Source organism: Scophthalmus maximus, chromosome 11, assembly GCF_022379125.1.
Source record: "Scophthalmus maximus strain ysfricsl-2021 chromosome 11, ASM2237912v1, whole genome shotgun sequence".
Classification (NCBI taxonomy): Eukaryota; Metazoa; Chordata; class Actinopteri; order Pleuronectiformes; family Scophthalmidae; genus Scophthalmus; species Scophthalmus maximus.
This window is the reverse complement of record NC_061525.1, coordinates 2,715,232-2,739,096: the sequence shown is the minus strand read 5'-3', so window position 1 is coordinate 2,739,096 and position 23,865 is coordinate 2,715,232. Positions and strand designations below refer to the sequence as shown.

At 41.0% G+C, this 23,865-nt stretch overlaps 1 protein-coding gene across 3 annotated transcripts in view; it reads left to right on the top strand.

The window, feature by feature from the left end:
* The window catches only part of LOC118299710 (seizure protein 6 homolog), a 157,674-nt gene that overhangs the window by 89,109 nt on the left and 44,700 nt on the right, over positions 1-23,865 (top strand). For all 3 annotated transcript variants that reach the window (XM_035623658.2, XM_035623656.2, XM_035623657.2), the window contains one exon: positions 17,907-18,096. In XM_035623658.2, the coding sequence (XP_035479551.1) occupies positions 17,907-18,096 (190 nt within the window). The remainder of the gene's footprint in view (positions 1-17,906; positions 18,097-23,865) is intronic.

The following is a 23,865-nucleotide window of genomic DNA, read 5'->3' as shown; positions in this document are numbered from 1 at the left end:
GAGAGTCTGTTCTTCCCCTGTCACGACCCTAATCATTTTTATACAGTCCCTTGATTGTCCCTAATACTGGTGAATATAACAAATGATATTAAAATTAGATACTTTTCCCGTGAGATATTAAAACAAGCACAGCCAAGTATCCAATTTGTGAGGGGAGTCACTGTCTTGATGCCTCCTGTATCTGGTTGTCCCTCAATTCTCTGAGGTGTGCAATTTACTTGGGGGTATTTATAATTCACAGCATTCACAATACGTCTTGTGTCAATCACAGTTATTGAAAGTTATACCAGGAAATGATGCAAATAGTGGAGACAGACCTGTATGAAAATAATATGAAATGTCACTATGAGATTAAGATAAACAAGGATGCCACAAACTTATTGACTTCATAAAATAAAGTTCCTTTTTTCAGCAGTGAAGAAGGAATTGTGCCACACTGTCAGTCTCTACATCAAAAAATGAATTGCAACAGAGTCATCAGATATTTTCATAATAAAAGGTTCAAACAGACAAATGATTCTGTTAATAGTTCAAGTAAAGAACATGGTGTTGGAATTCAACGGTTTTGTTTAAATTATACGCACCTGACACCAATAAATTTGAAACTAAAATAATTGGAAAAGTCAAATTTTTTTTCTTTTTTTTTCTTCCTTTGAGCAAGGCTTTTAAAATCGACCATATGCTCAGGAAGTACCACTTAGTAGCTTAATAATAATTGAAACAAGTGGGGCTCAAGTAAATTAAACTAAGATAAACTCATAGAGTAGCGAAAAGAACAATTTTATGTTGTATTAATACAATTAGAACTATGGAAATGTACATTACATTATGTTGAAATTAAAGTTTATGGTAGAGGCATCTCAAACCTCCCTTTATTTGTTTGGGCCTTCCAGCTGTATTTATTATTTACATTTTCAGAATTGTAAAGCGAGTGTTTTTGAGTTAATAAGATGAACTGCAATATTAATTCATGAAAGTTTAGTTCCTTAGGATACCTGAATGCAATTGACTGAGGCTGAACCGATGCAGATGGTCAGCAGAATAGAGTCCCTGCAGAATAAAGTCACTGCAGATCAGTCGACATCCTACATTTCACCTGGGGAGTCACAAGATTAAATCCATGGCTTTCTGAGACATTCATCAAAACAATATGGCTGAAATCATTATTACATCACCGGTTGCTACGGAGACCCCTTGATGCTTTCCTAGCCCCCGGTTAGAGAGGCACTGCAGTGGAACACTGTTGTATCTGTTCAAACTCCCATGATGCATAGCCCACACTAAACCAGACCAATCTTCCTTTCATCTGTGGAAAAGCTGCCTCTGCCTCTCCCTCACGACTCCAGTGTTTACGCTCAGACAGTGAGCAGCCCAATGAGCGGCAGTCAAACAGCTCCATAGACAGCAGCGTTCAATAAAACAACCCCTGGACTCCTCCGCCACTGCCCAGGAACAAGTCTATTGTAGTGCCAGGCCCGGCTCTCTCTCTCTCTCTCTCTCTCTCTCATTTTTACCTCTCCTGTTTGTCTATGTTCCGTTCGTCAGTTGAGTTTGAAAATGGTTTACCAGTGTTGTGAAAGAGAACAATTCCTGGTTTTGATATTCCAAATCAAAACTAGAACTACATCGACTACAAATAGAAACATGTATGAATAATGTCAACAGCGATGAAATAAGTTATTGTCCCACTTGTCACATCAATGCGCCATAAGAAATCAAGAGTTCTCTCTTGAGTCGGAGTAGACGAGCCCCAGAGAAGCTATTTCGGTCTTGTTGTGAGATGAACTATTTACAACAACAACTGTTGAATACAGGATTTAGTGTTGTTGTTGCTCTGCTCCCAGGATATGTACGGCACATACACCACAGACTCACCGAATACTTCTCCCTGGATTTGTTATTTATTAAATGAATGGAAAGCAGGATGTTTTGAGCCACACACACCATATCAGATAATGAAAAGTAATGCATGGAAAAATACATGAAATTGCGAAACAAAATGTCACAAAGAAAAGTATGCCAGAGTGGGTAAACACAATGTAATAGACAATACTTAAATGCAAAATGAGCATTTAGAAGAAAAACATGAACAAATGTGAATAAACATGATTAATTTAATGTAATGTCATAATGATGAGTGATAAGTAATTCAACACAAGGGCACAATAAATCACAGAAGGTTGTACATGTTGATCACAATGAATCAACAAAATGTAGTCAAACATAATCTATTAAACAAAATGTTGCACATGATGGAAAAAAGAAAAAGAAAATGTAGCTCAACATGATTGCATAGTTAATCATCCTACATGATGGCACAATGAAATAAGCAAAATGAAAACTTAAAAAAAAAACATACAGCAATGTTGACAACGGCAACAAATTAAAACCTAATAAGAAAAAACAAGTTTTATCAGACAACATTTTTCATTCGGTTAATTCACGTCTCCCTCACACCGACACACTTCATCTCTATTCTCTTTTTTTCTCTATTATTTTCCTCTTATGACTGAATTGTTTCCGTTAGCGCAGTCTATTGGCCATTATCCACTCTGTCCCTTTAATATGTTAATGAGCTCTTTGTTGTCAAGAATTAAATATGAATTAAGGCTTGAGTTCTACATGGAGAAGAGTTAGCAGTGACGACTGCCTTCCTGCCTGACATTGTTTTTCTCTCCTGTCTGGCCTCAGAAAAACCAGCGAAAGTCCTGAGAGGGGTTCAATTATAGACTTTGCATGTGGAGCCTCACTTAACCTCACTACGGCGGGGGCAGAGAAACATGGAGTTGCACTTAGTTTGGCAACAGGGGAGTCGCGACTGGATCATCTGGCCGTGATTGGCCCTACCGTCATCAGCCCGGGCGGTGGTGTGAAGAACGCGCAGTGACACTGATTGGGGTTTGTTCCCGATTCCGAGTCTTCCTGCTCTCCAGGACAAGCAAGTGGAGCAGGAGCTGCGTGTGAGACTGCTGCCGCGACGGCCGGGCTTTCATCCGTCCCGTGCCGAAGCTGCGTTTCCGGAATGGTGTGAGATTTATCCATCAGCCCTTTTGTTGCTGCTCCTACATTTCAGTACAGCTACAATGACCCAATTGATTTTGTTATCAATAACAGTCAGAGGGAGCAAATCTGTACCTCTGTTTTGTGCTTGAATAGCATTTTACCACTATCGTCATTCTCTCATTTACTTTTTTCATCTTCTTTTACCAACTGACTCCGGTTCTGTCAGAGATTTCTTCCTGTTAAAAGGGAGTTTTTTCTCCGCACCGTCGCCAAGTGCTTTGCTCATTGTGGGATTTTGTTGGGTTTTCCCTGTAATATTGTAATATTGACCTCACTATGTGAAGTGCCTTGAGACAATGTATGTTGTGATATGGCGCTATACAAATAAAATTGAATTTTACTAATGAAGGATTTGTCATTCAGGACTTGAACATGTTGTGGAGTTTTTTTTTACATCGCAGTGTTAATAGACCTACTTAAAGGGGGGGTAAGCAATACAGGTTTTGTAAAAAATCAGCGAACGGCAGTCGGTTCTGTGTGCGCGCCGGAAAAAATTAGGGTTTTCGGCTTAGCCCTGGCTCTGTAAATCGAAAACAAGAGAGTGGCGCGGACCGCACTACAAAACAACGGGTGTGCACTTTGTAAACATCACTAGTCGAGTTGTTTCTGCTCTTTTTTCAACATCAAGTTGGCAGAACTGAACCGGGGCACTCAGAAGTGGGGGAGGTAGTGGGGACTCTGGCTTCTACTCCAGACGGCAGAACGTACGGGCGTCTTCTTAAAGGGAGGTGCAAACTGCAGCCGGAGCCTGAAAGGCTGGAGAGTGGAGAGTGAAGGACACAAGCCTGCTCGCCCCTTCTCTCTCTCTCTCTCTCTCTCGGTCCCGTCTCTTTGCCCTCAGCTCCGCCTTTTGTAAGGGGCCCATTGTTGGCTGAGGATTCGAGGCGCGTGTTTGTGGCTGAGGTAGGCCCTTTAGATGTGCAACGCGCAGCACTGCACTTTAGAAATTCTCTCCGCCGGGGCTTTTTTCTGATGTGGCTGTTTTTTTATTCCGCTTTAGGTGAGCCACGCTTGATGGGTCAGCTATCAGCTCTTTGCAGCCCTGCACATAAGGCTTTTGATTCAACACTTCAAGATACTTACACACACACACACGCGCATATATATTTAAACATTACCCACACCTTTATGCACAGTCTCCTTCCTCTTGCCCTTGACTTTTCATTTTTGCTTTTTAGAAACTCCTTTCTCCTTCCCTTTAGGATCCTTCATCCATAAAAAGTAATGCTTTTTGTCTGCCTTGGTGACAGAATGGTCATTAAAGCCACAAGGAACTGTAATACATAATGGAACAAAAGAGAAACAGAGTTTGAGGTATGGTTGACTGCAGCTGTCAGAAATCCGGGCTGAACTGAATGCACAGTGTTAATAAAGCTACCTGCGGGCTCCTTTGCGCTCCGGCCCGTTCAATTGATTGGAGCTCGGCTTGTGTTAACATTTTATTGACACAGCGAGAAAAGATATGGCAGCTCCACTAACCTCACGGAGGCACAGCAGAATGGGGAAACTGCATAACAAACCAAGGATTCTCGCTAAAAGCCAGTGTCAAAGTTCTCGTTGGGAATGAATTGAATGGATTTGAATGGATTTTGACATGTGCGAGTGTAGCGGGTCACAAAAGGCCCAGGTGAAGAGATGTAGTGTTGACAAAAATCTTAGACACTCTCTTCACATGTATTGCCATTCTCTAACTTTAGCTCAGAATTTTCCGTTCTACTGTCAAGTCTTGCAAGTTTCTCACAAAATCAGTAACAAATCGACAGTTATATTCAAAGGTGATTAAGTTACATTACATTAGCCTTGACCATAATGCGGATGTAATAAGTGCCTGAGCCATTCACAGCATGGTAGATCATGTTTTTAAGCCTTTTTTTAAAAATACATTGGCAAATGTTTGAATATATTATTATTGAATATGGATTAGTTAGCTAACTCAGTCCTCTGCTGTTTGTTTTTCGGGTTTTTCAGGCACGTCACAACACTGCATAGCGTTGAAGGAAACTTGGAGATAATTATCTTCCTTCCGCATTGCAGTCATTTGATCTATTCAGATTTAATATATACTGACTAGTGCAGACGTGAGTAACTGGAAATGAATGATTACTTAAAAAAAATATCAATGATTTATTAAAATCGTGCTCCAAACGCATACATAGTGGCTATCTAGGTTCTTATTACTGGATCTAGAAACAAAAAACTATTTTCTCAAGTAACTTTTCATTATTTTTTTCTGGTGTGTAATATATAAGTAATAAATCACAGTGACTCATGAAGTACATATTCATTGTAAATTTGTCACTCATTTGTTCCTTACTCGTGAAGTAGCGAACACAAAATGGTGTAAATTCCTCTAGAGACTTTAACAGCCCATGCGGAGAGACAATTATCAGTCATTGGTCTACTATGAACATTGCTTGCACAGCCAGTATGATCTTAGGATCGTCACTCTGGGTCCAAGTAACAGTCCTAGTATTATCATACATCCCCACCATGTATCTCAGTTGTGCTTAATATTGATATCACAGAGTCCAATTTCTGCATACCAGTTCCCAGGGAGAAAAAATACATATTTCATTTCCCTCCATGTGATATATTCTCTTCAGCACCATATCCAATGACAAACAGGCTGAATGGTAGGATAATGTAAATTCCACCTAGTCATACATGCAGCACAATGCAGTGCATCTGAATATATACATATATATATATATATATATATATATATATATATATATATATATATATATATTTAGTTACATCGTCATCTTACTTGCTCACCATTTCTCTTTCAAGGTTTTTTTTTCATCTTGAGCAGTCATTTTTTTCCACCCCTCATTCAGGCACATTGGATAAAACCAATTTTCTGACGGACATGTAGGGACTGTGGTTATGATGAAACAGCGGTTGGCACTGCAGATATATGAAAACGAGTATTTTTAACCTAGGCAGTAAGCGATTTCGGGGGAAGGCTTGTTTCTCTCTTTGTTGTTTTTGATAATTTGACTGCACAGGCCGGAGCCTGATCCGGCATGCCTCGGGTATGAGAGGCCGACGCGCTGACCACAAGGCCAAAACCCCTGAGTCGCTAGCACGTCTCTCAAGGTGTCGGAGAGTGATGTTTCAGCCCAAGCAGAAATCCGGATTCATCAGACCAGACCAGGTCCACTGTCCAGTGTTTGTGGGTCTGTGTCGACTCAAGCCTCAGAGTCCTGTTCTTGTCTGACAGGAGTGCTGCCTGACATGGTCTTTGCTGTAGAACCATCCATCGTGTTGTTCCTTCTAAGAAGCTTTCCTGTTAAGCACAGTGGTAAGGAGGGGTTATCTGAGTTACTGTGGCCTTTCTGTCATCCACAACCAGCCACACCATTCCCCTTTTGACCTCTCTCAACACAGAACTGCTGCTCATTGGATTGCTGTTTTTTTGTGCGTTGCAAAGCTGCTACATGATTGGCCGATTGGATAACTGCACAGATAGGCAGCTGTTCCTAATAAAGTGCTCAATGAGAGTGCATAAATAGATGTATTGCAAAAATAAAATAAACCGTACTTTAACAGTGAGCAGAGTTTCCCACTTTCTTGGCTTCAAGTAAAATGTTGCACATTGGACATTTATGTCTTGAACATATCGCGAGCTACGAGAGGGAATTTTTCAATTTTCTTTTTTTCCTTTCATCGCAGTGTCCTCCTCCTATTCATGCAACCAAGCAAGGCTGCCGTTGTCTTTGTGAAGGCAGACTGAACAGGTTTAACCTTCAGTGAGCCGCTGCTCTGTTCGGATGACCACCTGCCCATCTGCATTCATACTGTCCATGAAACAATCATTACCTGGCTGTCCTCGGGGGGAAAGGAATGAAACACAGGGAGAGTGCGAGAGCCCTTCTTTTCTGGTTGCTGTGTCACAATGTTCAATTTCCTGCCGGACTAATCTCGCGCCTCTCTCTTTTGTGTTTGTAGCCAGAGCTCTTGTGTGAGAGGAACTTGTGTAGCAGATGCAACAGGGCGACTCAAGGACAGCGCTGTGAAAGAAAGCTGGATATATTTTGTAATGTACTTTTTTTCGTTTCATGCACAAAGAGAAAGCCGCGTTCATCGTCTCATCCGATGAACGCGGACACACCATTAGCATTCTTTGCTGCGTGCAAGACTCCTTGTTCGACAGCGTAAACCCTCAGCTCTCTAACCTGGAGAGAATCCTGTTACTGACTGTTGTTTTGTCAGATTCAGTATTTTCACATTTTTATGTACTAAGCCATGTCTGTTTGTGACATCACATCAAAGTCATGCTACCACTTTATTAATTGTACTAACAATGGCAAACAGTGGCAGCATTATGGAATGAGAGACCCACACATTCCTACCAGTAAATGCATTTACATCTGCACTGAAAAGTAACGTTTAATGTGTTGAGGGGTGTTACACCACAGCGTAGCGCCATTATTCAGTGTTTACCGTGGATGAATTCAATGCAAATTACACAAGACAGCCACAAAAAAAAAACCAAAAAACCCACCACGTGTAATCAAAGTCTTATTCCTGATTAAGCATAATATTTAACAAAACCCTTCCCACTTCACACCAGTAAGAAAAGCACAGAGAAAAGAAAAAAAAAACATGGTGGAAACTGTTCCCACTTTTGCAGAATGTAGGATCCTTTCCAACACCCAGAGTCAGAGGCTGGTGGAAAATAATATCCTTACAGAGGCGTTAAAGGCATTTAATACCTGGGCTGATTGAGTATGTTAAAGCTAAACATGGGAAATATAGTGCTGCAATCAAAGGTAAGTGTGTTGCTGTGTGGTTTAAGTGGATTGCTGAATGTTAACTGCAGATAGTGAGCACCTGGCTACATTAATGGACTTATCGCTGTCCGGTCATTTCAGCCGACTGCTGCAGAGATCTTTTTACACCGGCTAATGTGTGAGAAGGTTTTCTCTGCTTGGGAAACATGGGTGCAATCTATTGCATCAATCACCATCTGGAGATATGATGAAAGAATTCCAGTGCACTTAATGTGAAACAGTAGAGTTATTGAAAAGGACTGTACAGTCCACTAATCTGTAAGCTGCTTGTTAGTTGATAAAAGCCCTTTTTTTAATAGCCAAAGGCGGAAAGTGACCTGAAAATGGTCCAATAATGTGTGTGTATATCAGATATAATAAATGTGCTCTGCTGGTCTCTGAGCGACCGTGAATCATTCCTTTATATTAATTGTCTCATTTATCTGAATGCGGGATTCTTGTATACAATATGTTTTGGAAATACTATCACTTAAAGGGGCAGTAACAATTTTGACCCAATACATGTTTTGTAGAAATCGGTGAATATTTCCTCACGCTTAGCAGTTGGTTCTTTGTGTGCGCCGAAAATGAATCTGTTTTTCGGCTCAGCCCTGGCTCTGTAAGTTGAAAACAAATGGTGCAGACCTTACCACACATAAAGAGACGTGCTAACAGCAGATGCTACGACTCAGGGGTTTTGGTCGCTGAGTCGAGGCAGTAAAATCATCAACAACAACAAAGACAAAGACAAGCTTTCTCCCAAATCGCTGACTGCCCCTTTAATATATGCAGTTTTCCAACACATTCAGTTTCAGTCCAAAATTAAGTATTCTTTGTGGTTATTTTGTGTTTTTACCTTAATTGCCACTAAAAACATCAAACATGTGGCAATAACAAAAACACATATATCACCTTTTAAGATGTAAATCTTTAAATAAATGGTTCTTAAATATAGAATGACAATTTTTTTTTACTAATTAATTTACTAAAACAGCTGGTCATTGTAGTAGAAGGAAATGGAGCATTTCGCCATCGACTTTTTTCCGCTGTGGTTTACTACACTACAATATTACTGGCAACAGCAGTGTGTGTGTGAGTGTGTGTGTGTGTGTGTGTGTGTGTGTGTGTGTGTGCGTGTGCATGTGTGGTAGTGAAGGAACATGTCATGGGATTTTAAGGGGCAGTAAGGGATTCTAAAGCAATACACATTTTGTAAAAATCTGCGAATATTTCCTCACCGTTTGTTAGCTTTCACTTTTGTGTGTGCGCCGAAAAATCTGGGTCTTCGGCGCAGCCCAGGCTTTGTAAATAATAAAAAAAAAAGGTGCGTACCGCACCTATCAACACTGTGTGCAGTTTGTAAGCATCACTCGTCGACACCTTAAAAGACATGCTGGTGGGTGGCTCTACAACTCCGCGATTTTTGGCCTAGTTGCACTCCCATACCATGGTTCGCGGCCCGGTCAGAGCAGTAAAACTACAACAGCAATAAAGAAAGCAACAAGCTTTCTCCGGTACACTTACTGCCCCTTTAATATATCTCATCATATCTGTCCATCCATTGGCTATTCCAAGATACTTGTTACCTTGAGGGCCACGTGTGCGCTGAAACCAATCCAGGTTGACCCCGGGCGAGAGGGAGGGCACTTCCTGAAGAGGCCACTAGTCAATCATAGGGCTGGGACATAGAGACAGACAGCCATTCACGCTCATATGAATGGTTGTCAGGGTAACATGGAAGTTCGGATGTTGCCTCACAGCAAGGGGGCTCTTGGTAAGAACCTGCCGGCCAACTGGGGCCTTCCTGCATGTACCCTAATAAAGGATGCTCAAAAACTTCAGACCTATCCTTTGTGCAAATATGACGTCTGCAGAAATCACTGCCATCTTTATAAATTTAGAGGGGCAATTGGAAGGCGGTCTCGATTTAGTCTTCATGCGAGGTGAAATTCTGCCCGTTAATCTCTGTAGTGCGTACTTGGGCGAGACAGTTCCGATAGTCGGTGAGGATTTTCATCACCAGTCACCTTTACTGTTGCCTCTCCACTTCTCCTGCTGGAACAGATGCTCCCTCGACAACGACATCATTTACTCACCTCCCTCTTAATTACTGCCGTTAATTAGCAGACACACACACACACACACACTCAGACACACAGAGCTCCCATTAAGGACACACACGGGCTGCTTCCATATCATGACAGGGGCAGTGTTTTAAGTGAGCCTTTAAAACACAGCTTGTGTTAAGAGGCAGGTTTAGCATTTTTTTATCTTGTTGTTTTTTTCTGGATGAAGGGAGAAGGTGTGATGATTTGACGGAGGCGAGCAATTAGAGGCAAATAGGCCTCTCATTCTCTGCTGGGCTCCGGCTCTGTGTCTGCGTAACGCAAAAAGAATGAGATCAACAGTGAGCCTCTGTGGAGAACAGGGGGAATGTATAATACAGAAATACAGTCTGCGACATTTAACATGATTTTGCATTACACTGCTTCTCCACCTCATTTCTCTGCATCTCTTTCTTTGTGGTGCCGCGTTTGCTTTCACTCAACTCTCTCTCACACACGCGCGCATGTACACACACACACACACACACACACATACACGCACGCACACAAACTCATATATATACTATGATCCATTAGTCAACACCATATCCCAGGGTTCCATCTGTCTCTGTTTAGCTCTCATCCACCACACTGTCCCCCAAAAGTTGTCGAGCTATACCTAATGAGGGAATGTCAGTTGAATTATTCAGCTGTCATTTGTTGCTTTTATAAAGTAAATGGATGTGAGAGAAGCGTCTCTTTGCAGCACAGCACTCAGTGTTCTCCACCCTGCACCAGACAGATGGTTTTTATAAATCTGAATTTATTGATTCAGTATAGAAATATAAATTAGGTGTGTGATGGTTTGAAGAGGACTATATTTCAGTGACAGTCCCCAGTTCCTATAGTCAGCAGAATGTCAAATGAATGATTGTCTTCTCAATAGATGGATACATAGATAGTTAGTTACTTTATTTATCCCAAGCTGGGAAACAAGCAGCACGTTTCACACAGCACACAAAACATATACAATATATACACAAACAAATGTAAAAAATATACGGATTGCAAAAATATAGAGAATAAGATTAATAAATCATAAAGAATTGGCATGAATATTAATAGTGGAAATAGTGCAGAAGTACAATCAGTTGCCAGTAGTGTGCAGAGGAACATGGTAACATGAAGGTGCAAATGTTACCATGATTTATGTTTTAATTGAGATTAAACAGAGTCCAGAGTTTTTTCTGTCAACCAGAGGTGAGGCGTTGTCAAGTCTTATGGCTTGTGGCAGGAAAGATTTCCTGTAGTGGTCCTTGTGACAGCGAAGCTGAATAAGTCTATTGGAGAAGGAGCTCCGCTGTCTGTCCAGTGTGAGGTGGAGAGGATGGTCCGGGTTATCCGTGATGGACAACAGTTTGTTCATAGTCCTCCTCTCCACCACAGCTTCAAGCGGACCACGGTGAAGAACAGTATACACATTAAGGGAAAAATTATTAATTGTAAATTGTTCTTAGTTTTCATCAGCTGCTGATCTACAGAATAGGCCTGTTTGGCAAAGAGCAAGTGGTTTGCACAACACGTTCTTATACACCTGAGTCAGTGTCTCCAATGGATCAAGTTTTTTCTCATGGGGGCAGTTTGACTGTGTGGGAGTTGAGGAGTTGTAGGGCCACATTGAGGAAAAAAAATAAAGGTGAGACTTCGAGAATAAAGTTGTAATATGATGAGAATAAAGTCGTAATTTTACAAGAGTAAAGTCGTGGTTTTAATAGAAAAATGTTGATTTTGTTTCATATTATATTACGGAAATAAACAGCAACCCAGGAAACAGGTGTGAGCCCTGGCAACAGCTGTCTCTGGTGTCGTGCCACACTGACAACAGGTACGTTAATGTCGTGGTATCCATGTTACGTGTTTATTAAACGCTAGACTGAACTACAGCTTCACAAAGTCCTCCACGTTCCTCATTTTAACGCATGGGACTGCTCTTCTGACATAAAATAACACAGAGACCAAATTTACGACTTCAATCTCATAATATTACAACTTTAGTCTCGTTAACATATGACTTTATTCTTGTAATATTAAGACTTTATTTTCATAAATTGACTACTTTATTCTCAAAGTCTCAACATTTTTTTCCTCTCAATGTGGCCCTAATACTCGCTGTATGTCGTAGAAGGGAGAACTAAATGATGCAAAGAATATTTTTACTTTTATATTTTAGCTTGTTGATTTCAAAAATACATTTTGAATGTTACCATTTAAAGTATGATGCGGCGTCCCCTCAACTTCACCACAGTCGCATTGCTCCCGTAGCAGAACCTTTTGATACAATGGAAACACTGACTCATCATTTTTGGCCATTGGTCTTTTTTTTTCCGGGCCTTGGCAAATAGACCAACAAGTTAATTTTAGACTTAATGTTCTGCCATTAATAAATGAAGCATGTCCTTCATTCACAAGAATGTTTTCTTGGAATATTATGCCAATCAACTTCTTATAGGTCTCTGACTTTTTTGTCTCATTGTTCTGTTTGCTCTGCCCTTTCCTCTCCTACTCTCCCTGCCTTTTTCCTCTCCTCATCGGTCCCTCTCTATCCTCCATCCCTAATCCATATCCAGTTAGATAGATCACAAGTCTGGGGCTCCACAAAGCTGGACCCAAAAACATACTGTCCCTTCAGGAACAGCAAACAGAAGATTTTAAAGAACACATCAAAAGAATAGAAACATATCACACGAATAAATAGTACGAAATACAAATACAAACTAAAGCATCGGTCAATCCATGGTTCTGTGCTCCAACACAGCGTCCAAACCCTCTGCTTATTCTAGGCTCCGAGGGATAAGGGCACAAACGAGCTCTGAAACCTCCAAAACCCGCCTGATAAAATCAAATCACACAGGAGTAGAGTAAAACAATCTGTTATTAAAATGTGGTTTGTGCGTTGGTGAAATTTTACTAAAATAAGATTAAGATTTTACACGCGTTCAAATTGCTCGGTGTTTAGTCGTTGTTATAATTTAGTACTTATTTCTCATTCATAGGCCATGTTTTAAATACTCGTGACCATTTTGAGTCTATTTTATTTATGTAAGTGCTGCCGTGTGATTAAGATTTCAAAGTGTATGGCAATCCATTTTGCTGTCCGAGTAATAACTCTTCTTCCAGACAGGGGGAACAGCCCTCGTGATCATGTTTGTGAGGTACAGTTATGCAGAAGCTGGGCTGGTGCCAGGCCAAATTGGATTATGTCTCCCAACGTTCCCTCAAGTGTTTTATTATCCCTGAGCTGAAGGCATAATGTGATTACTCGACGATGCCCTTTGTTCCGCTATTCACTATTATCCTGATGCTGTGTCCATGAGTTCATTAACGGCACATTATGACTTGTTATACACAAGCCAGTACGGTGCAATGTGAGTCATTCATGTTGCGTTCAGGCTGGATGGGCCCCTACCATACGTGGGCTGCAAGTAAAATTTCAGTTTTAGTGCACTGTAAATGAATAAGGGGTTGTACAGTTTATTATGTAACCAGTGTAAGGTTGCATCAACCCCTCCCTCATTTTCATACGTTAAAACAAAAGAATAAGATGGCACCACCGTCCTGACTGCCGACACGACTCGCCATTTATCAAAAGAGGGTGACTACATGTGATTAATATGACGCTGACATCAACAAAATAATCTTAGCTCAAGGTCAGCTTATCAGCTATATTTTCCCAGAGCTCTCACCCAAGTCCTGGTCTTCACTTCACCTAAGGAAGCTTCTCTTCTCACCATCTCCATGTATTTATTAGGGGTGTAAGAAAAGTCGATTCACTAGAGTATCGCGATATCATGTTTTGTGATACTGTATCGACTCTCAAAAAACACTATCGATTTTCAATTATTACTTCACGTGCAAACATTCGTGGCGAGCACTGGTTCATTTTGTGTTTAACTCCGACCGTTGATAGTGTGCAGCCATTTCACGCCAGGGTGACCTGGGACCGGAAGTAACAAAAAGAAGCACTGCAGTGATAACAGAGATGTTGTTGCTAACAGACCTGAAGAGCAATGCCATTTGCAAAATGTGCCATGCCAAAGTAGAATACTTAGGGAACACATATCTGAGGGCACAATATCGCTATCGGAACAGCAAACGGCTTACGTTAAACGAGGCCATCCGTCTCAACCTGGTCCCAACTCACTCTGGACCAAAAATGACTCACAGAAGTTGCCACCGACCTCAACTCATGCAACCAAAATAACTCAGTCAATACTCCAACACTAATTTGCAAAGATATGCGCCCTCTCAGTGTTATGGAGAACGAAGGCTTCCGTACTATGATGCATATGCTTTACCCTCCCAGCAACATATCACTGACTCGGTAGGAGCAAGGAGGGGGGCACACACACACACACACAGCGAAATTTCCCATCTTAGGATCAATAAAGTACCTATATATCTATCTACATAACAGATGAGTGGAAGTTGGACTCTTATGTGCTTTTGTTTACATTTGTTTAATGTTTTCTTCGGGAATCCTGTAAGCACTTTTACTTTAATTGACACAGGCAGATTTAATTGCCATCTTGTGAGATTTCATACCACCAAAGTTGTGTTTTGGATGTTACAGGGACTATGCACTTTTTTTTTGAGAAACCTAAAAAATGGGCATATTGTGAACATTTGATTTTATGCATATGGTGTATTCTTTATACTAAAAATAGATTCTAAAAAAATGCAATATATTGCCTTTCTTACAGTATGGCAATAAATTGAAGCGAAACCCCTGTATCGTGGTACGTATCATATCGCCAGGTTCTCGCCAATACACAGCCCTCGTATTTATCATCAGATGACCTGAGTGTGGAAATTTCGTCATGTTTTTATCAGCTCTGTGGGAGGAAATGTTCACAAACACTCTCTGGCATTGAAGCTGACAGAGGCAACAAGTCCTCCAACGCATACGACACACTATGTCGTATGTGGTAAAAAACAACCATATTGACCGTTTCGTGAAAATATCGCCTTCACCAACACAAATCCTTTTGGGGTTTTTTTCTGCCTCAGAGCATCGTGGGCTCTAAAAGCATGGTTGAGGAGCTTGTGAAGGTAAGGGTGATGGTTAGAGTTAGGGTGACCTGGCAGAGAATCCGCACAATTAAATCACAGAATATGAGCTAATCCATTTAAATACACCTCGACGGACTTACCAGGTCCACCGCCCGGTTAGGGTTTAGATTAGCGGCCATGTACATAACTACCTGTTCTGCTACAGGTCAGCCGTCTTCAAATGGACCAATTACGTCGTTAAATGTCGTCTATAAAATGACCTATCTGGTCGCTCTTTGGTGGAGGACGGTCTCGAAAGAGCATTAGTCTCTTTAAGAAGACGGGAACCCATTCGTTTTCAAAGAATTACTGACCTCACCTAGTTTATCTCTGGTTCACAGGATCAGTTTAATATTTCGGTAAAAGGGACCGGACGCTCACTTTCTGCAACTGCCTCTTCATGAGCAGCGGGTCATCCCGCCACACAGCATTTCTGTGCAGTGCCAGTAGCAGGCACAGCTTCTGGTGGAGATCATGTGTTGGCCACCTCACTGACAATAAGGATTAGGGAAGCTGTGCACAGTCACTGCAGATGGCTGTTGAGACGGTTCCAGCATGTAACAGCAATCTGTCTCTTATTTCTTTTTTTCTTTTTTCCATTTTCTGTTCTGCAGCAACATGTAAATCAGGGATTTTCAGAGGTGAAGTTTTGAGTATATGCTTCATCTCCTCCTCCAGGAGGCAAGTTAACAGTAGTGAGAGTGGTATCTACTTTCTCGTCTAACTTGGAACCATTAGGGAACGTGGAACCCCCCTCCTAACATGGCAGCGAGTCATTACTTTATACACAACAGCACAGCAGAGGTCACTCCTGACCCTGATTATGGATGTTTGTATTCACCTGAACTCTGATGAATGCCTGCGCTGGTTCGTTGTGTGTATAATGATGAAGACATCAGGACTGTTCTTTTAAACTGGGTAGTGAAAAATGCCTTGGTTAACGCCCAAATTGTCATTTCATTGCAGAATTGCACATTTTAAATGTTATACACAATCCTCTAGACACGTTTTTTAAAGGAGACAGACAGTTTCTTGCCAAATAAAAGCACTGCTTTTGGCAACAGCCTCTGAAGCTGAAGGTAATTCTACTCTAGTAACGTTTGTGATCTTGATCTCTTGAGTTTAATTATTTTCCAAACCTCTTTCTCAAGGGTAAGAATTGTGAACTCTTGGCAATTGAGAATGTTTTATAATTCTGTGATACAAATTTATGTTCTGCCAACGAAATTGTGGTATTGTAGAGTTTTTTAGTTTATCGTTCTTTAAACATGAGATTGGGGTAAGAGTGGTTTCTTCTACTTTAATTTATCAAACATTGAATAAAATAACTTGCTAGTATACTTGTTGTTTTCGATGCATACAACACATTTCAACTTCTAAATGTGTTACTTTGAGGAACAAAGATGCCTACTTTAGTTTTACATTAAGTCGCCTACTTTGCATAGATATATATTCACAATGTTCACCCCAACAACAGTCCACCTGTGTAACCTGTGTCCTGTCAGTGGTTGTGCGGCATCACAGACGCCCTCAGCAGGGACCTGTGGATTAATCTCCCCGCTTGGTGAGATAGGATGCAGTTGATATGATCTATGGAGGACCACGTGAAGACGAGACGCCTCGCTCCCTTTAACGTCTGCATAAAGATGCACATGCTGTGATAAAAGCTGACAAAAGCAGCCTTCCTCACCGGACGGGCGGTCAGCGAAGACGACAAGCTGACAATTACCAGGCCTATCTGCTGTGTAATCGCTGAGCTCCATGTTGTCCTTTGGTTTTCCCTATATTTCTCACATGTGATTTGTGCAAAGCAGACGTCCAACACTGGCTCTCAACATCCATGCTGAGATGTCAGTGATCAACGGGCTCGTGACTAACTGCACTGCACTTGTCACAAACAGAGCTTCAATCACAGAGGTCAAGGTCACCTACCGAGGTTCTCAGGTCAACACTCTTTAGCTGAGTGCTTGTTTTTTACCCCCCACTAAGTGCAAACAAGCCCCTTGAATTGTACAAGTAATAACTCCTTCGTCAAAAAACGTTGCTTCAGGTCTAAAATAAATCCACGCAGGCTGGTACCCGTGTGAAAACTCTCTCTTTGCCGTCGATGATGGTGCGTGGTGTGGCAACAATAATGGCTGCCACTCTGAATGGATAGACTCCTTTATGTGCCGCGTATGAAATTATCCACAATAATGTGGGCAACTGCTGTTGGAACGTGTTAGTGAGTTGGGTGCAATTTCGATGTGAATGGCCGTGACTACAAATACATATTATGTAAATAGGGAAATTTACATGTAATTTCCATATGCATGAATGGTGCATGCAGTGAGAGGCAGATTTTTTTTTGACCAGCTCTCTAGCACTTTGTCAACAGCATGACTTTCTGATATGGTAATTTGTGGTGGTCTGTTCATCCCTGCACAATCCCTTGGTGAATCAGAATCAAAGTATTTAATTCATTGGTCAAGTATGTTCAAGAATACCTGAAATTAGACTCTGTTTTTTACTAGCTCTCAATAAATTTACACACCTTCAACAGACCTTTTATTATTTATTCCTGTACTTTTAGCCACATCTAAAAGTCCCCCTCAGTGGATAGAGTTTGCCTATTGTACTTTCATTTTTCCTGAAAATCGCAGGTGAAAATAGTCCGACAGTATCATCTTTTATCTTTTCAAACAGTCATTTTATCATTCATCCTTTTATCATTTTACGTACAAGGAAGAGATTGCTGCTCAGAGGTGTATGGAAGGGGATCATGAGCTCCTGTGGCAGGCTGAACATCTCTTTCTGATCCTGCTTCGAGGCCCTGAGCTTCTCCAGATCCCACGATCTTGAGCTCTTGTTGCTGCGTGTCTATGTCATGGATACATTGTCAAATCCCCACTTTGTGTTTTTTCTCTTTCAGGTGATGAATGTGAATCTATCTGAGGGCGACAAGGTGGTGTTGGAAGACGTGGGCTACGGGGAGAACACCATGCTGGCCAACGAGTCCATTCTGATGAGGGGGTTGGTGGTGCGGAGCCACAGCAATCAGATCTCCATCCGCTTCCACAGCCCGAGGCCCCGTGCTGGATCAGTCCTGCTCCGATACCAATGTAAGTCTGAACTACAGATCAGATCCCACCTGCCAGCTGTACATAAGACATACAGCAAGGGTGACACTTGAATTTCGATGACAGGCAACATGATAGATGAACATGAAATGCTAACTCTTTCATGCAGTTTTGTTGCTTTGACATTTTTCGACTTTCGGGAATCATAATATTTTATTGACTCACGTTGATGCATACTTAGTTCAGGTCCAAAGCACTGTTTCATATTATATGAAACATATACCAAAACAGGGATTTACAAGCTTGGGTTTTCTGAACTCAGGTCTGCAATTTTATACAGGTCTACTTTTTGAATATATTATGCTAGACAAAAGTCACTACCTTAAATGATCTCTATGGGATTCATTAATATTCATCTTAATATTGGTCCAGGGAGATCTAATATTGGTCCAGGGAGATCTAAAGGCAGTTGGAGACCTAATCAACTGCGTCAAGGGGAGCGTAACAGATCATATTTACAGTTCTAGGTGGTGGTCGAGGTAGTGAATCTTGCCTCAAAGAGCACATTATGGTTTCGATAAGGGAGACGCCTCATCCACTTCAAGATTGAAACAAAATAAAGTATACACGTCTCCAAATTCATCTCAGTTAATGGCCAAGCTTTGATCTTTTAGCCGACACCCTGAATCAACTGTTTAACATTCCTGGATGCACTGTACATTTCGAACATCCCGCTGCAATGGTTCGACAGGCTATGAATGACCGTCACCATATGTACCCAAAATTGCTGTGTCACAGTGCTGTGCTACATACAGGTATTCTGGTTGTCTCCCTGGTTTAGGTAAATATAGGCCTGGTTACCAGCTGGTAACAGCTCAATCCGCCCTCAAATACTGATATACTCAGTGTTGGTTTATTAACTTCTCTCCTCGGAGACAGTTTTTTGTTATATGCTCCTGCTGGAACCTGGATCAGCAAGAAAGCCCAGGCCTATAGTATCTCTCTCTCTCTTACGCACACTCACACACACACACACACACACACACACACGGCCGATCTATAACTATTCCCCAACTTGCTGAATTGATAGGGACGTACACTGCAGCATCGTGTTCAATGATTATTTGGAAGTTTCAAAAACTTACAAGACACAGTATAATCATGGGGAATAGTTAGGATTGATTTTGAAACCTTAAAATTGGAATATGTGCGCTTTTTGCTGTTGCTACACGGTTATCAGGAGCATAAACAGCACTGTACTTGCCTATTCAGCAGAAAACGTTGTGAGTTCAGCATCAATTTTTCTTCCTTTATTCTCCAAGAGCTTTCTCCATCAGTGGAAAGCAACCCCAATTTCAACAACAGCCCAACAACAGCCCTTCTCTGGCTGCAGACCATCTCGTCATGTCACAATAGCAACTGTTTAATACAAGCTGTTTACATTGCTACTAATATTCCCATTTAATTTCAGCTGTGCATACTCAATGATGCCCCCATGACATATTTTCGCCTTCATAATTCTTTCAAATGTTGGAAGAAACCATGTTCGGCAGCAGAGAAATCTTACATATTTACATTTAGAACTTGTAATAGTTGTTTGGGAGGTTGTTTGCTCATCAAACCGTAGCTTCTCTCAGCCTCTCTCAACATTTGCTTTTGCACTGATGCATTGGTTCGACTGCAGGCAGATCTATACAAGTTAAAGCTCCCCCGACTTGGGCTATAACTGTCCACAGATATGCACCACAGAAATACTCCATTCTGCGCTCCACCATTCAAACCCCTGCAGACGCTTGCTTGGCTTTATTTGTTTTGTTTTGTCTGAAATACTGAAACAAAGGTTACTGATCAATACACTCAATGTCTACAGCTTGAGCAGAAAAGGAGTGCATGTGTTGGGTGAGATAGGATTCATCACATCGAGTTGCTCGTGCCACTTATTGTTCCCAGGCAGAGAAAGAAAAATGCGGTCCAGGCAACAGTGGAGAATGACAGACATCCACCATGGACATTTGATTGTATTCATGGCTGAATGTGCAATATGTAATTTCTGACATAAATACAACATTCTCCTGGCTATTCTAACCACATCCCTGCATGGCCAATATTCTTACTTGTCCGGAAGGCACTATACATCTAACACAAAGGCAGGCACAATAAATCTCACCATATAGCTTAATTTAAGTGTGTGAGGCCATTTACAATACATGAGCCAGAGAAGTAAATTTTCAATTTTTCCATGGCCAAAAAACACTTAGCCCCAGCAAAGAAAATGTGTCCTCCCATAAAATATGATCCCATAGGTTATTTGTGCATGCAGCTTATTACAACCGAGAGTCGTGTTTTATTGTTAAGTGACCTATGTGTCCCAATATGCCATTTAGCAGCTGACATTGGTATAATGCCACAAAGTCACTTTGGGTAGAAAGTCTAGGTGGATGGGTGAGTTGACAAACAGATAATTCAGGCAAAGTCTCTTTTAACCATTAACACAGTCATTATGTAATCTACCACGTGTTTATTATTGTAACAATGACAATGATATTTAGTATTTATTTTAACCAAAACTATGATCTTTGTATAAAACCATTTTTTTTTCCTGATGAAACCTGATCAAACATTTTCCACAGTGTTGTTTTCATGAGGAGGTTAGTTATATTCTTTTTAAACATTGATTTTCAACAATCAATCTGTATATCTCCTGCCATTAGGGGCACAAAATCAGGTAATGATCCTGTAGGTAACAAGACTTGCATAGCCAGACTAATACTAAAATTAGTCTGGGACCTCTCAGTTCATTTTCAAGTTCCAAGAGGCGTTAGACCAAATTGCCTCTGGACAGAATTGTATAGACCTACAACCAGTGAGAGCAACGAAATCATGTGACTTCTGTTGAGTACAGCAGAAAGGAGATGTCTGTGATGATGATTCCAAAATGTCTGTGAACCAGTGTTTTGTGTTTTTGTGGGAGAAATTCACTGGCGAGATAGCAGATTGAAATGCTCATTCATCAGTGGCAGCCATCTTGGTTTACAAAAGTAAACCCAGCCCATTATCAGAAAATCGGTTGTGATTGGACCGGCAAGATTTCTGCCATAGGAAATCACTTTTCCAATGGAGGGTTTCACTTGAATAAGTTAAATAGTAAAATTGGCACCAGTACAAATATTAGAAGGAGTGAAATTAATTATTGAGTCCTTGAGAGGTTTTTGCGGATGGAAAATGTATTGTCTTGTTTGTATTAGATTTATATTGTGAAGATACTGATCAGGACAGCTTAAGCTATTAGCATAATGAAAAATATGTTAAATTAGTAATAAATAATGAATTACTGGTGTCAATATCTTTGTTCCAAAACCTGTGTGAACCCTAATTAGAAAACAATACGTTTCAAGTCAATGATGGAAAGTGAATCTAAGAGCTGCATGCTTCATCTAATCACTTGATTGAAAACACTGATTGTTATCCTCCGTCAGATTCATGCATAACAGCAGTGGTTCCAGGATGTTGAGCTAAATGTTGAGCAGTGGAAGGCCTAGATCATTCTGTTCCTTAGATAATTATAAACCATTGACATGCTGAAAAATTAATTTAAAAGGGCATGTATCTAATATTCTTTTAGTCATTAGGAAGATGTAATTGCTACTGGATTCTTTCATTAATTAATTAGGGGGGTTTGGGTTTTTTTTTCCACCCTGCATTAAATTACTGCCATTTGAGCAATTAGCATGAATTACAGCACACACAAATAGGCAGGCATTCAACTGAGTCTGCCAAGCATTAAAAAGACGCAGGGTGGTCTCTTCATTGTTACGCTGCAGTAGGAAAAAAAAACTGTGTGTGTATCAATCTTCAAAATTTTGACTTTTTGTAACAACTTTTACAGAGAGCAGAGCAAGAGGCCACTGGTGGACGCAGGTCTCCTCTGGAGTTAGAGCAGGATACTGGCAGAGAGGTCGCCAGGGACTGGGAGGCTGGAAAGGCTAACAGGCGGAGAGGAGAACACATGCAGGCACAATGGAGGCCATTAACCGGAACATCAGCTTAAACATTGGATAGTGAGGCAGGCAAGAATCAAAACAGGAGATCAGGATCCAGTCAGGAATAAACAACAATCTAAGATCCAATCAAAAGCATCTATACACAGGGAATTCATGCAAAAATAAGGAAATAGGACAAGCACAGCACAAAGCAAACTCAAAGGTCCAGTGGTCCAGGAATTTAATGGGATCTATTGGTAGAAATTGAATTCAATATTCATAATTCTTCTTCCATGGGGGCCGCCATGTTGCACCACCATGTTTTTACTGTAGTTCAGAATGGACAGACTTGTTTGCTCGTTCTGAACCACCAAGACTGGCGCTAGAGAACGTCTTGTGTTTTGACATTACATCGCAGAGGTTTCTCCTAGATGCTTGGAAGGGCGGGCGATGGAGGGATTATGCCGCTGGATCAATGGACATTTAACACAGCAATCTGGCATCATAAAGTGGGAAGACAATATAAAACAGCAGGAAGTCAAAATTAGAAAAATGATACATGAAATGAAAGAATACTGGGACTGATATTTGATGCTGAGATTTTAGTCGTCGTTGTCGTTGTTGTTGTTACTCAGCTAAGAGTGTCCTCCTGGAAACCAGCTGCTGATAATAGAAGATTACAGCCCAGAAAACCAAAGGATTGAGTCATAAAAATAGTGCCACTGAGCATAGTCCAGACAAAAATAAATACACATTCTAAAAGTAATAAATCAAAGAGGCTAAAAGTAGTGGGGTCACCAAGGGTATCCTGAAATTAAGCGCTGTCATGGTTCGACAACTGTTACTGTTGGTATTATGCTGCTGTTTCATGAAAGAAATACTCGATACAGCAAACTAAAATAAATACAGTTGCTTCGGAAAGATTTTTCAGGTATAGAAATATGTTTTACATATATTTACTGGTAAATTTATACAATTGTCACTTTTCCCCATGAATCTGCCTTCGATAACCCACTATAAATAATTGAAGATATGCTTTAAGAATATTTGCAAACATGTTAAAAAATTCATACCCGGAAACCTCTGAAAGCCTGTGGTTTGACCTGGACCTTGGCTCGGCCACTCAGGGACAGTCTGAGACTTGTCCGGAAGCCACACCGTTAGCGTTGTCTCGGCTGTGCACTTCAGATCATTGTTGTGCTGAAAGGTGAACCGTTGCGTTGATTGTTTTGCCCACACGGTTCAGTTCAGCGCAAAGGTCATTTAACCCTTACATTTTTTACATATAATCGAATTACCAGGATGAAATTCACCGTCATCATTGTCCTCCATTCCAACTCTGATTCAGACATGCTGTCATGGCGCCAAAACTATGACAAATATCTCAGACAAATGAGGCCTTTCCTTGTTCTCTTTTGATGATTTCAACCTAAGCCATCAAACAAGTTGAATGTGTACGTCTCCTGTCTTGCTATCTAATGTTTCCCACACGAACGTGGTCCAGTCGGATCTTAAAACACTTTAAATTCTGTGCAGTTGTTTTCTGTCCTGAGTAGACTGTATAGACCCCTCCCTATATACTCCACACTTCAAAGCCCAGCCCAATCCGAAATGGCGGCGGTTATGACATTGTGTGAAATTGAATATTTCTCTCCCACATTGCTTGTCACAGTCACTTATTCTCAATGAGCTTTCGACGAGCGAGGCGTGAATGAATCCCCTGTCAGTTTCTGTATTGATATCCAGACATGGAGAAAGATACGTCTATTTTTCACTGGTCAATGTAAAATGCAAGACTGCTAATAGGTCATTTGTCTCTGTTAGTAAAAGG